At 44.1% G+C, this 15,256-nt stretch overlaps 1 protein-coding gene across 2 annotated transcripts in view; it reads right to left on the bottom strand.

Annotated features, from left to right (window-relative positions):
- The window catches only part of cdkal1 (CDK5 regulatory subunit associated protein 1-like 1), a 221,278-nt gene that overhangs the window by 112,352 nt on the left and 93,670 nt on the right, over window positions 1-15,256 (bottom strand). For both annotated transcript variants that reach the window (XM_026249271.1, XM_026249272.1), the window contains exon 8: window positions 726-829. In XM_026249271.1, the coding sequence (XP_026105056.1) occupies window positions 726-829 (104 nt within the window). The remainder of the gene's footprint in view (window positions 1-725; window positions 830-15,256) is intronic.

Here is a 15,256-nt window from a genome sequence, read left to right as displayed (position 1 = left end):
ACTGACACTCAGAGAGCACGAACTTCCTCTGGTCATGAGACCATGTCCTCTCGGTCGTCCTGATGAACACTGAAGAGCCACGAGACACGACTGACACATCCAGCTGATCATCTACATCACCCACTAACTGACCATTACAACCGGATTCATTTATTTACTTCACAATAATAATAATAAATGAATGAATATAGTATAAGGAAGTGCGGTTATGGAAAGCAGTCATCATGATCATTAAAAACTAAATGCTGTATGAAGGCAGCGATGCCATATTAGCCACTGATCTGTTCTGAGAGAAGCATGACAGGAGACTGGAGACGAACACAAACACTGGGTCGTTCTAAACAAGGCTCCATATTCACATGACCACGGGTCTGTTCTCACACAGACACTGCCACCAGCTTCATCTCATGAGGACACTCGTCCAGATAACCAGTGCTCTGCAATCATTCACCATGAGGCTTGGTGTATCACTACAGGAGGGTGCACATATAAAACAGCACGACACACAGATAAGAGCTTCTGATTGGCTGAGAGGAGTCTGTGTAAAACAACAGAAGAGATTTACACTGATCTCTGTCAGCTCATGATCTTCAGTGCTCGAGTATTAATACAACTAAACACGTACATGTCATGTGGCACTACAGTAAATGTTAGACAGACTTTCGTATGCTCTGAGTGCAGGACAGATGATATGGGTCGTCAGAAGGGTCAGAGGTCAGACTCACCCTGGAAGGACTGTCGGGCTCTCTCCACCAGCTCCTCGATGGGGTAACTGGCCAGGTCTCCTCGGGCGTGTTTGGTTTTGCAGTACGTGCAAGCGTTCAGACAGCTGTGAGAGAGAGAGAGAGAGAGAGAGAGGGGGGGGGGGATCATCATCGTCAGGATATATATCAGGACACATACACATGTCTGAACACTGAGAGGATTGGCTCCAGATGAACCTCCTGTGCACGTCAGATTCCACTAACAAAACCAACATAAGCTATGCTGTGCATAAAGAACTTACTTTAAGGAACATTAAGCTGCTTTTGTTCTTTTGAGTTTGCTGTGAAAGAGGACCTGGATCTGGAGTCTCATTGCATCATTAGAAGTGTTAATTTTGTTAATGAAAACCATGACTAAAATTAGTAATTGACAAACTTTCTATTCCATGACAAAGATGAGACGACACTCACATCACTAAACACTAACTCTGACCATCAGTTTTCATGCTTGCGGTTGCCAGATTCTTAAATCCCCCAATCAGAGTCTCTCTCTTATAAACAGCCAGTGTTTTACTTTATCTTTCTGATCTGAAAACATCCACAAACATGTAAGCAGTAGTTTCTCTCTACTGAGATCATCTTCTGATCTGAAAGTGTCATCCAGTCAGTGTGTGTTTATTCACATGGCTTTCTGTGCTGTTAGCGGAGCCTAAATCTTGCATCAGACCTGCTCACTGATGAACTAATGAATCCAAACATGATCCCAATTTTACTAGACTAGCATCCTTAGACTTTTACTCCGCTAAAACTAAGGAACACGATAGGCGGACTAAAAAAATCATTTGTGACCCCGGAGCACAACAGTGGTCTTAAGTCGCTGTGGTATATTTTTGGAATAGCCAAAAAAAAAAAAAAAAAACTTGTTTGGGTCGAAATGATACAATTTTCTTTTATGCCAAAAATCATTAGGATATTAAGTAAACATGAAGATACTTTGTAAATTTCCCACCTTACGTAAATATATTTAAACTATTTATATTAATATATATATTTTTGATATGTATTGCTAAGAACTTCATTTGAACAACTTTAAAGACTTTTTTGCTCCCTCAGATTCCAGATTTTCAAATAGTTGTATCTCAGACAAATATTGTCCTCCTAACAAACCAGACATGAATGGAGAGATGATTTATTCAGCTTTCAGATGATGCATACATCTGTTTGGAAACATTGACCCTTATGACTGCTTTTGTGCTCCAGGGTCACATTTAACAGGACTGAAAGGAATACTGAATTTGTTGATAATGAAAATGCATTGGGATCAGCATTCATAGACATTCTGAACTCTGTTGGGGTTAGACGACACGTGTCAGGACCTCAATGATTCTTACTGTCGAAATCATACTCTAGATCCGGGATCCTCAAATCTGGCCCACGGATCAACTTTCCTGCAGAGTTTAGCTCTAACCCTAATCAAACACACCGGAGCATGCTAATCAATGTCTTCAGGATCATCAGAAGTTTGTTGTTTGCTTTCACACATTTGGCTGAAAGGTAAAGAGTCTGTTATCTATGCATTTCTGAGCACTGATCAATAAGTGTCTGGCAGGACGTTTAGCTGTTTGTTTGCTGATGGAGCTCCAGCGAGAGCTGAGCGGACAGGAGCTCTGAGCCTGGAGCGTGTCTGGCCTTTCATCAGCACTCCTTCACACAGCTACAGAGCCGAGAGTCAGGAGCGTCCAGGAGCTCAGAGCCGAGAGTCAGGAGCGTCCAGGAGCTCAGAGGAGAGAGTCAGGAGCGTCCAGGAGCTCAGAGGAGAGAGTCAGGAGCGTCCAGGAGCTCAGAGCCGAGAGTCAGGAGCGTCCAGGAGCTCAGAGCCGAGAGTCAGGAGCGTCCAGGAGCTCAGAGGAGAGAGTCAGGAGCGTCCAGGAGCTCAGAGCCGAGAGTCAGGAGCGTCCAGGAGCTCAGAGCCGAGAGTCAGGAGCGCCCAGGAGCTCAGAGGAGAGAGTCAGGAGCGTCCAGGAGCTCAGAGCCGAGAGTCAGGAGCGTCCAGGAGCTCAGAGCCGAGAGTCAGGAGCGTCCAGGAGCTCAGAGCCGAGAGTCAGGAGCGTCCAGGAGCTCAGAGCCGAGAGTCAGGAGCGTCCAGGAGCTCAGAGGAGAGAGTCAGGAGCGTCCAGGAGCTCAGAGCCGAGAGTCAGGAGCGTCCAGGAGCTCAGAGCCGAGAGTCAGGAGCGTCCAGGAGCTCAGAGCCGAGAGTCAGGAGCGTCCAGGAGCTCAGAGGAGAGAGTCAGGAGCGTCCAGGAGCTCAGAGCCGAGAGTCAGGAGCGTCCAGGAGCTCAGAGCCGAGAGTCAGGAGCGTCCAGGAGCTCAGAGCCGAAAGTCAGGAGCGTCCAGGAGCTCAGAGGAGAGAGTCAGGAGCGTCCAGGAGCTCAGAGCCGAGAGTCAGGAGCGTCCAGGAGCTCAGAGCCGAGAGTCAGGAGCGTCCAGGAGCTCAGAGCCGAGAGTCAGGAGCGTCCAGGAGCTCAGAGGAGAGAGTCAGGAGCGTCCAGGAGCTCAGAGCCGAGAGTCAGGAGCGTCCAGGAGCTCAGAGGAGAGAGTCAGGAGCGTCCAGGAGCTCAGAGGAGAGAGTCAGGAGCGTCCAGGAGCTCAGAGGAGAGAGTCAGGAGCGTCCAGGAGCTCAGAGACGAGAGTCAGGAGAGTCCAGGAGCTCAGAGACGAGTCAGGAGCATCCAGGAGCTCAGAGACGAGTCAGGAGAGTCCAGGAGCTCAGAGACGAGTCAGGAGCATCCAGGAGCTCAGAGACGAGTCATGAGCGTCCAGGATCTCAGAGCCGAGAGTCAGGAGCGTCCAGGAGCTCAGAGGAGAGAGTCGGGAGCGTCCAGGATCTCAGAGCCGAGAGTCAGGAGCGTCCAGGAGCTCAGAGCCGAGAGTCAGGAGCGTCCAGGAGCTCAGAGGAGAGAGTCAGGAGCGTCCAGGAGCTCAGAGCCGAGAGTCAGGAGCGTCCAGGAGCTCAGAGGAGAGAGTCAGGAGCGTCCAGGAGCTCAGAGCCGAGAGTCAGGAGCGTCCAGGAGCTCAGAGGAGAGAGTCAGGAGCGTCCAGGAGCTCAGAGACGAGAGTCAGGAGAGTCCAGGAGCTCAGAGACGAGAGTCAGGAGAGTCCAGGAGCTCAGAGACGAGTCAGGAGAGTCCAGGAGCTCAGAGACGAGTCAGGAGCATCCAGGAGCTCAGAGACGAGTCAGGAGCATCCAGGAGCTCAGAGACGAGTCAGGAGCATCCAGGAGCTCAGAGACGAGTCAGGAGAGTCCAGGAGCTCAGAGACGAGTCAGGAGCATCCAGGAGCTCAGAGGAGAGAGTCAGGAGCGTCCAGGAGCTCAGAGACGAGAGTCAGGAGAGTCCAGGAGCTCAGAGACGAGTCAGGAGCATCCAGGAGCTCAGAGACGAGTCAGGAGAGTCCAGGAGCTCAGAGACGAGTCAGGAGCATCCAGGAGCTCAGAGGAGAGAGTCAGGAGCATCCAGGAGCTCAGAGCCGAGAGTCAGGAGCATCCAGGAGTTTAACACAAACACACAACCACATCATGTGTAGACACTGATGAACACGCTCACATCTGCTCCAGTCTACCCTCATCACTGCTCATTTAGTCTTCCTTTAGTCCTGTGTCAAATCTCCTTTTAGTTTTGACAATGTTTATTTCTTTGTCTTTTGTTTTCCAGTTTTACCAACGTCTGGGAATTTTAGTCTAGTTACAGGAAGTGCACACTTTGTCATATTTTAGTCAATCTGACAATCACAATTATTTTGTGGTGATTTGAGAATCAGAACTCTTGCACTTTCACAAATTGGCACACATCCAGAGAACGTAGACTTACATGATTTATTGATCTCATCGTTTCCTGATTGATGATCTGAAATATAAATCGCACTCTCTACATTAGAAAAACAAAAACAGTGACATTCCTGATATTAATTCCAATAACTACCAATTATATTCATGTCTTTCTATTAAAACAACAACAAAAAAACTTTGTTATGTGGTAAAGAGGTGTAATTCAGTAGAGATCATGTTTGAATCATTACAGTTTAACACGGAGGATCTGATGCAAATTTAGCAGCAAATAGCGCAAACGTCCACCCGAACCATCACAGAACACAGAGCGAGGCCGAGCGGCATTCTGGGTAATCCTGCTTACACAGATCCAGGAGAATGTTGCGTCAGTAGTAATAGAGCGAGAGATAATGAACAGAGATGGCTGACAGTAAGTGCAGCGTTTGAAGGGTTTGAAGTGTATTTCAGTCATGTTACAGGATCCCAGGACTGGTCGGAGCTTCTCTTTCTCTGTGTTCATCACACCAGCACCAGACACTTTCATCCACACGTCCATCTGAGCTGAGATTCATGCACACTTCAGCAGATCTGAAGCATTCAGTGCATCATTGTGTATTAATGCAGGTGCTGCATGATCTCATTATCAATAGATCCACAAGCGCGGGAACAAGATGCTTGCCATCACCAGGAGCTCTGGGTTTCTGCAGGTCTGGTGAAAGTATATTTCAAACAATTTTATGACCAAGAAAATAAATCTACCAAATAAATCTAATGGAATAAAGACTCTTCAAACAAGATACATTTACTGGAGATGCAAAATGACAAAGTTGTCTGCTACCATGAGAAAAATTATAATCAAGATCAAATATTTGTCAACAGGCTAAGAAAAATCAACTTCATTTAAATGGAAGCATATGTTTATTTTGCATTTCAAGTGCATATTTTGATTGAAATGATGAATTAAAGACTTTATGCTCTGATTTAAAACCTTTTTAGTCCTTCCTTAAAGGGGGATGAAATGCTCGTTTCACTCAATATCCTGTTAATCTTGAGTACCTATAGAGTAGTACTGCATCCTTCATAACTCCAAAAAGTCTTTAGTTTTATTATATTCATAAGAGAAAGATAGTCTGTGCTGATTTTCCCCGGAAAAACACGACTGGCTGGAGGCGTGACATGTGGGCGGAGCTAAAGAATCTCGAGCGCCAGTAGGCTTTTGCGTTGAGAGTGTTTGGAAGCTGTGACATTACCGTGAGGAAAAAACCATCATCCAAAACAAACCATGGCTTACAGTCAGATTCTGCCGTTTATTTATGATCCAGAATCAGATCCAGAGGCTGAAACTGAACGAGAGCAGCAGCAGCAACGACTCGCTCCGAGCGGGGCTCGAACCCGGGTCTCCGGCATGGGAGGCGGACGCACTAACAAGGAGGCAGAGATATTTTAAGCAGTTTTACTCACCGCCTGCGGTACCAACACACGATCGTGACCCTTTTTCGTTGGGATTGCATCATCCTTAAGAATAAACGATATGCAAATCCGTCGTCAAACTGGGCCTTGTGAACAAGCATCTTCGAAATGCAGGGAACAAACAAAAACACTTGCACAACTCCGTTGATGCTCTGTAAAAATAAACTCCATCCACTGGTCCCTTAATGCTGTTTCTCTTTTGGTAATCTGTGCAGGGTTGTCTTGCCCTGGCAACCAAAAACACACTTCTTTTGGGACTTTTCGCGACGCTCTCGCTCTGATCAGTGAAGTCTGTTGTGCTCTCAGTGCTCTGCTATACGGGAGCGCGCGCTCTTCCGGCAGAAGTGCCTCAGGACCCATATAAGGAAATTCTGCTCCATCTAACGTCACACAGAGCCATACTCGAAAAAAGCTTTCCGAAACTTGTGACAAACCGGAAGGAGTATTTTTGGAACAGAAATACTCCTTCAAACGTACAACTTAATTTTTGAAACTTTGTCCATGTTTAGCATGGGAATCCAACTCTTTAACAGTGTAAAAAACTCAGTATGCATGAAATAGCATTTCACCCCCCCCTTTAATCTGACAAATGGCAAATCAATTATTATTGATTATTACTACTACTAGTATGGTTCAGGTTTTTTTTTTTAAGCACCATTTTAGTTTTTGTTCATTATCAATTTTTAAAACTATCGGTTAATTATTCAGTATCCAGTGGTCCAAACTAGCTATCGGTATCAGCAAAATCCACTATCGGTCAACCAATAACTACAACTCTTTAGTGTACAAAAGTAAAACAAACAATATCCTTAACATCCACTGTTACAATGTATTATTACAACTATGAACTGCAAAATGAATGTACCAAAGGGTGGAGTTTAATTCACTATAGCTCTGACATTAACCCTCTGGAGTTGACAAACACGGATACATGTTTTGTGGCATCTTCTCCTGATAACCTCAAAAATAACTTAGATTGCACTTTTTTTTTTGATCGTACAGGTAAGAGCAATACATCAATCAAAACTGTAAAGGGTCTAGTTTTCTTTGTGTAAAGACATAACAAAACTTTGTGAACAACTTGGTCTGCGGTGATCATTTAGACACGCGTCATTAAAATGAACTGTAACTCAGTGAATACTCAACGAAGAGACATGAGAGATATATTTATAGAAAGCCTGACATGTCTACTTTTAAACTAAAAAACTGCCAAAAACAGATATTCTGTAATAAAGTAATCCATATGAAAACAACGTGATGTCCGTTTTTCATGTCTCTCTTCATTATATCTAACGTGACCACGCCCAAGCGCCGAACGCTCTATTCAGATTCTAATGTTTCACTGAAGCTTGAATACGCCCACACAACAGAACACAATGCAGCAAGACTGTTCTTCAAGTTCTATTTATTTTACTGTTTGCTTTGCGATGAGAGGAATAAGACAATTCACCCCAAAAAGATGTGGTGTGATGTGATGTGGTTGAGGATTTGAGATTTGGATTTCCTCAGAAAAAAAAGAATGAAGTGAGTGAGTGACGTGACATTCAGCCAAGTATGGTGACCCATACTCTAGAATTCGTGCTCTGCATTTAACCCATCCAAAGTGCACACACAGAGAGCAGTGAACACACACAGCAGTGAACACACACACACACACACACACACACACACAGTGAACACACACCCAGAGCAGTGGGCATCATTTATGCTGCGGCGCCTGGGGGTTCGATGCCTTGCTCAAGGGCACCTCAGTCGTGGTATTGCCGGCCAGAGATCCTAGGGTTAGGAGTCAAACTCTCTAACCAGCAGCTTCAAAATCCTCGGTACTCATCTTACTGGACCTGTCTGCTGCTTTTGACACTGTTAATCACTAGATGACCCACACTCAGAAAGATGGGCATCTCTGGAACTGCTCTCCTGTGGGTTAAGTCCTACCTCTCTGACAGATCCTTCAGTGTGTCTTGGAGGGGTGATGTTTCTAAGTCACACCACCTTGCTACTGGGGTTCCTCAAGGCTCAGTACTTGGACCACTTCTTTTATCCATCTACATGACGTCATTAGGATCTGTCATTCAGAAGCATGGCTTTTCTTATCACTGCTACGCTGATGACACCCAACTCTACTTCTCATTCCAGCCAGATGACCCGACGGTAGCTGCTCGCATTTCAGCCTGAGTTACATTTCTAGCTGGATGAATGACCATCACCTTCAGCTTAACCTTACGAAGACAGAACTCCTGGTGATTCCAGCTAACCCATTGTTTCATCACAACTTCTCTACAGAGCTGGGTTCATCAACCATTACTCCTTCGAGGACAGCCAGAAACCTAGGAGTTGTGATGGATCATCAGTTAAGCTTCACAGACCACATTTCTACAACGACCCGATCCTGCAGGTTTGCCTTATACAACATTAGAAAGATTAGACCCTTCCTGTCAGTGCAAGCCACCCAACTTCTTGTCCAAGCTCTTGTTCTCTCCAGACTGGACTATTGTAATGCTCTCCTGGCTCTTCCTGCATGTACTGTCAAGCCTATGCAACGGATCCAGAATGCAGCAGCGAGGGTTGTCTTCAATGAGGCAAAAAAAAGCGCACGTTACTCCTCTCCTCATCAGGTTACACTGGCTACCAGTAGCCGCTCACATCAGATTCAAGGTACTGATTCTTGCCTACAAGACCGACCACTGGCACGGCACCAACTTACCTAAACTCACTGGTTAAATCTTATGTGCCCTCCAGAAGTTTGCGCTCTGCAAGTGAACGATGCCTTGTGGTGCCATCCCAAAGAAGTTCAAAATCATCTCACAGACCATTTCCTGGACTGTGCCCAGCTGGTGGAATGACCTCCCAATCTCAATTCGTACAGCTGAGTCTTTACTCATTTTCAAGAAACATCTAAAGACTCATCTTTTTTGCCTACACTTAACCAACTAACACTAGCACTTTTCCTTTTCTTGCCTTTTCATTTATAAAAAAACAAAAAAAACCTTGTATACTGTTGTTGTTCTCTTGTTGACCTGACTGCTTCTATTGTTCTCATTTGTAAATCGCTTTGGATAAAAGCGTCTGCTAAATGATTAAATGTAAGATTTTTCCTGTTTTGTAAAGAACTGAACTTCTGCTCACCAGGCCTGCATTTATTTGATCCAAAATACATTTAATACAAAATACATTTCCTAAAGCAGTAATATTGTGAAATATTTTTACTATTTAAAATAACTGCTTTCTATTTGAATACATTGTAACAATTTAATTTATTCCTGTGATCAAAGCTAAATTTTCAGCATCGTTACTCCAGCCTTACTCCAAGTGAAACAATATACTGTACACTATACCATTCAAAAGCTTGGAGTCAGTATATACAGAATTTAACTTTTATTTTGCACATACATGATAAATACAATAATCATGTAACAAACTATGCTGTTTTTCAATTCACCAAAAAAAAAAATTATATATATATATATATATATATATATATATATATATATATATATATATATATATATATGATGGACATAAATGATGCCCACTGCTCCGGGTGTGTTCACTGCTGTGTGTGTTCATGGTTTGTGTGTTCACGGTGTGTGTGTGCACTTTGGATGGGTTACATGCGGAGTACAAAACTTCACTTTTCACTAACTTCTCCAGGCCCCAAAACCCCCTATACCTCAGAGGGTTAAAAACAGTGTCCTCCGTGTTGAATTCAGTTTATTCTGCTCTCATAACTATACACTGTTTCAGCATTAGCATTCATCATTGTTCTCCGCTCCTGTGACCCGTCAGAACAGAGCTGAGACCCGGTGGTGGCTGTTCTGCTCTATTCTCACTGATAAACAGCTCAATGATGAGGCTCCGGAGGTTCACTTCTCTCCACACAGACGGCACAGAACATCAGAGTCTGATTAGACACCTGCAGTAAATAACTTCTTAATTACTTCTGCTGAAAGCTGCTCGCCGTGGCTGCGTGTGCCTGTCATTAATTACACCAGCGATACATACGGACAATATACTTCATCACAGCGCGGGGCTAACGGGCCCCTGGTGAGAGTAACCAGCTTTACTCTTTGTTACCGGTTCAACAGTCCTGTGGCAGAAAGACAATGCTGAGAGCTCCCCGGACGCTCCCCGCTCCCTCCATTTATTAATCTGAGCCCCGCGAGTGAGACGCAGCTAAATTACGCTGACCCCCGCCAATGAGCAGACGCCCATGAGGATGGGTCAGACACGATAATAGCTCGCAGGAGCGCGGTGAGACGGGGGCTTGTTTGGGGTTTACTTAAGAGCGTAATTAAAAAAGTTTGAACTGAGAAGCACAGCTCCGCCAGTGGTTCATCATTGTGTTTGAAGGACGGAGGAAAGTCGACAGACAAAGCCTCAGATAGAGACAAAAACTGATCCACACTGCAGTGCTACGACACTCAGAACCTTTGCAGAACATCACTGAAGAATCAAACAGCTACAGGAGTGGGTTTTCCTCAACCAACTGCAGAAACACAGGAAAAACCTCAAGCAGTATTCACAGAGGGCCATCTGAAAGACTGAAAGACGAATGAACAAAGAGCTGAGTTTGTCTTCAGTGTCTGCAGGGAATCTGAGAGATGCATTATCTTCTTCTCCATTAATTGGACCCAGTTTATAAGAGTATCTTTTATCCAGAACAGAGCAGGCTGAGCCAAAAGACAAAGCTGTATAAATGGACTGTCAACACCCATGTCCAAGTGATCAAACAGATCATATTGGCTGAGAAGAGACTAAGACTGTAAACAATCAGACACCTGGAGCATGGCCCAAAGTAAAACACAAGGCAAAACGGGACAATTTGAGGAAAGCTTCCAGGTTCTCTCCGATCTGAAGCAGGAAGAGCTCTTCAATGATGTTTGGCTCAGTTCTGGATGCTCTGTGTGTGTTTGTGTTTTCCTCTCTTACTCCCAAACAGCACATTCAATCCCTAACGGAGGACATTCAAGCATCTCAGTGATGCTTCATTTGCTGACAGCTTTGTCTTCACCGTATTCTTTGTATTTGTGTCACTGAAGTAATCTCAGGTTTTCCATAACGGCATGTTTACCGTCACCAATTTTGATCTCCCGGGTCCGCTATTAGCTTTTAGCCAGTTAGCATCAGCAAGCGTGGTTGCTGCTAACTGCGCTTACATTGCTAATACTCTATTCACACACATTACCATTGCTGTACTCACTGTTACTTGCTTTAATGGCGGATGAATGTCTCCACTCTGCGCAGCTCGAGCTCGTGGGGAAGCAGATTCGCGACCTGGAACAGAGGCAGGCCCAGCTGAGAGAGCGGAAAGCCACGCTGGAATCATCCCGGACTGATGCTCACAAGTCCGGGGTAAGTATACAGCGTGCTGTTAACAGTCCCACCACGTCTACTCCATGTGTTTCTCTGTGCAGGCCCGGTGCACCCAGGACGCAATCTTCCCAGATGTCCTTCACTGCGACGCCGGGACACCAAGGACCCTGGGTGCATCCACAGTGGAGGACGCGAGCCGGGTCCCGTGCGACGACTTCTCCCCATTCTGCCTTCGAGATCTCCATCCAGAACCGCTTCGCTCCCCTCCGCGAGTCAGGACGCGACGCTGTGATCATCGGAGACTCCATCGTCCGACACGTAAGTGCTACGTTAGCCGAAGGTAAAGTGCACACTCATTGTTTGCCTGGTGCTCCTGTTCTCGATGTTTCTGCGCAGATACCCACGATCCTGAAGGCCGACGAGAGCCCCAGAGCGGTCGTGCTTCACGCCGGGGTTAACGACACCACGCTGCGGCAGACGGAGACGCTGAAGAGGGACTTCAGGAGCCTGATCGAGACGGTTCGCAGCACGACGCCCACGGCGACGATCGTCGTGTCAGGACCACTGCCCACGTATCGACGAGGACACGAAAGGTTCAGTAGACTTTTTGCTTTAAATGAATGGTTGTTGTCATGGTGTAAAGAACAGAAACTGCTATTTGTTAATAACTGGAATCTTTTCTGGGAGCGTCCTAGACTGTTTCGCGCTGATGGATTACACCCCAGCAGAGTCGGAGCGGAGCTGCTCTCTGACAACATCTCCAGGACACTTCGCTCCATGTGACTAGTAAGACAATTCTCAAATAACCATTATGATGAGTTTTGTTCCACCCGCTTAAATGATAAAAGTACTTGCGCTGTAAAAACTATTAAGACTGTGTCTGTTCCCCGAATAGTGAGGTCAAAATATAAATATAATGTAGGATTTAGAAAAAATCTTATCGTAATTAAACCAGAAAAATGTAAAGTAAATGAACAAAAACAATTTTTAAAGTTTGGGCTCATAAATATTAGATCACTCACACCAAAAGCAGTTATTGTAAATGAAATGATCACAGATAATAGTTTTGATGTACTTTGCTTGACTGAAACCTGGCTAAAACCAAATGATTATTTTGGTCTAAATGAGTCTACTCCACCAAACTACTGTTTTAAACATGAGCCCCGTCAGACTGGTCGTGGCGGGGGTGTTGCAACAATATATAGTGATATTCTCAATGTTACCCAGAAAACAGGATACAGGTTTAACTCTTTTGAAATACTTCTGCTAAATGTTACTCTGTCAGACATGCAAAAGAAATCTAATGTATCTCTTGCTCTGGCTACTGTGTATAGACCACCAGGGCCGTATACAGAATTCCTAAAAGAATTTGCAGATTTCCTCTCAGACCTTCTAGTTACAGTTGATAAGGCGCTAATCATGGGAGATTTTAATATTCACGTTGATAATGCAAATGATACATTAGGACTTGCGTTTACTGACCTAATAAACTCCTTTGGAGTCAAGCAAAATGTCAACGGGCCCACTCATCGTTTTAATCATACACTAGATTTAATTATATCGCATGGAATCGATCTTACTGCAGATATTGTACCTCAAAGTGATGATATTACAGACCATTTCCTTGTATCGTGCATGCTGCGTATAACTGATATTAACTATATGTCGCAGCGATACCGTCTGGGCAGAACTATTGTTCCAGCCACCAAAGAAAGATTCGCAAATAACCTGCCTGATCTATCTCAACTGCTATTTGTACCCAAAAATACACATGAATTAGACGAAATTACTGAAAACATGGGCACTATTTTCTCTAATACATTAGAAGCTGTTGCCCCCATCAAATTGAAAAAGGTTAGAGAAAAACGTACTGTACCATGGTATAACAATAATACTCACTCTCTCAAGAAAGTAACTCATAGTCTTGAACGCAAATGGAGAAAAACTAACTTGGAAGTTTTTAGAATTGCATGGAAAAACAGTACGTCCAGCTATAGACAGGCTCTAAAAACTGCTAGGGCAGAGCATATACACAAACTCATTGAAAATAACCAAAACAATCCAAGGTTTTTATTTAGCACAGTGGCTAAGTTAACAGATTACCAGACGCCACCTGATTCAAATATTCCACCAACGTTAAATAGTAATGACTTTATGAATTTCTTCACTGATAAAATAGATAACATTAGAAATACAATACCGAATGTAGATTCTACAGCATCTAACACTTCAGTTTCATCCATCGCACCCAACGATAAACTGCAGTGCTTTACAACCATAGGACAGGAAGAGCTAAATAAACTTATCACTGTATCTAAACCAAAAGCATGTTTATTAGATCCTGTACCCAATAAATTACTGAAAGAGCTGTTACCTGTAGCCGAAGAACCGCTTCTCAATATCATTAACTCTGATGCAGAAAAACTAGTTCATACATTTATGACCTCTAGACTGGACTATTGTAATGCACTTCTAGGTGGTTGTCCTGCTTCGTCAATAAACAAGCTACAGGTAGTCCAAAATGCAGCAGCTAGAGTCCTTACGAGGTCAAGAAAATATGATCATATTACCCCAATTTTACAGTCTCTGCACTGGCTACCTATTAAGTTCAGTATCAGTTACAAATTATCATTACTTACCTATAAGGCCCTAAATGGTTTAGCTCCTGCATACCTAACTAGCCTTCTACCACGCTACAACCCATCACGCACCCTAAGGTCACAAAACGCTGGACTTTTGGTAGTTCCTAGGATAGCAAAGTCCACTAAAGGAGGTAGAGCTTTCTCACATTTGGCTCCCAAACTCTGGAATAGCCTTCCTGATAATGTTCGGGGTTCAGACACACTCTCTCTGTTTAAAGGTGCCATATGCAAAAATTGAGGTAAAAATATCCATAACATGACCTACACGCATCAAAAGAATGAGAAGAAATAAGGGCGATGATGTCATTAAAAAAATGTCAAGTTATAGTGCTGCAGAGATATCAACCTTAATTAGCATTAGCATTACTAGCCCCGGCCCGACAGGTGTCGTAATACCAGTTTCGGCCATGGGAGGCGGTATGCGGGCAACATAACCACCAGCCAACCTGCAATACACGAATAACTCGCACGGCTTGTGGGCGTGTACTTGAACCTGGTGTCAATCGTGTGGAAAGTACAGCACAGTACTTCATTTCAGTTCAGGGAAGAGAGAGAAATTATGGCTCAAGCCCTTGGCAAGAGACCACCACCTGCTACAGGGAAACAACCGCGCTCGGAATCACAAAACAAATCGGATAAGAAAAGGAGCCGAACCAGAGTAAACATCGGCACTGCTTTCAATCGCTGGAGACAACTGATGGACCTGAAAGAAATGAGGTTCGACTCTGAACTTGCAACATTTCTTTTCGATTGGTAAGTTAGATGCTGTTAGTATTTCGCTAAAAGTTTGTTTTATATGTTTGTGTATTTGTTTTCAGGAAGTTATAACATAGAAATGTATCGAAGGCTGTTCGATAAACGTGCTAATGTTAGCGATGGCTAACCGTAGCTGCGTTTGATAATTAGCTAGCTATAACTTAACTTTACTCATTTTATTATTTCATAACTAACCTGCTCTGTCTAGTCTGTTGGTCTCTGTGTCCTCTTTGCTTCGTGGTTTTTCTGTGCGTGAAAAAATTTATGTGTGGCGTGAAAGCGTGTGAAAAGTCAATTGTGTGTGTCTCACGCTGAATGCTTGAGAGTTGGCACATTAGTTCCCAAGCAGAATAAAGGACAGGTTGATTATTGCTGTTTAGCATTTGTATTAATCTATGATGTGTCCCTGTTTGCGTACAAGGACATAAAAAATAAATTAAAAGTGATACGTGGACCAAGGTGTCTGAGATTGTTTATTTTAAGTAAAGGATCCTAATATTTCGTCCACAACAATATTTAATGAGGTTAACTTATAACTCCTTGTGATT

This window comes from Carassius auratus, unplaced genomic scaffold, assembly GCF_003368295.1.
Source record: "Carassius auratus strain Wakin unplaced genomic scaffold, ASM336829v1 scaf_tig00020768, whole genome shotgun sequence".
NCBI classification, from domain to species: Eukaryota; Metazoa; Chordata; class Actinopteri; order Cypriniformes; family Cyprinidae; genus Carassius; species Carassius auratus.
This window is presented reverse-complemented; position numbering and strand designations above follow the sequence as displayed.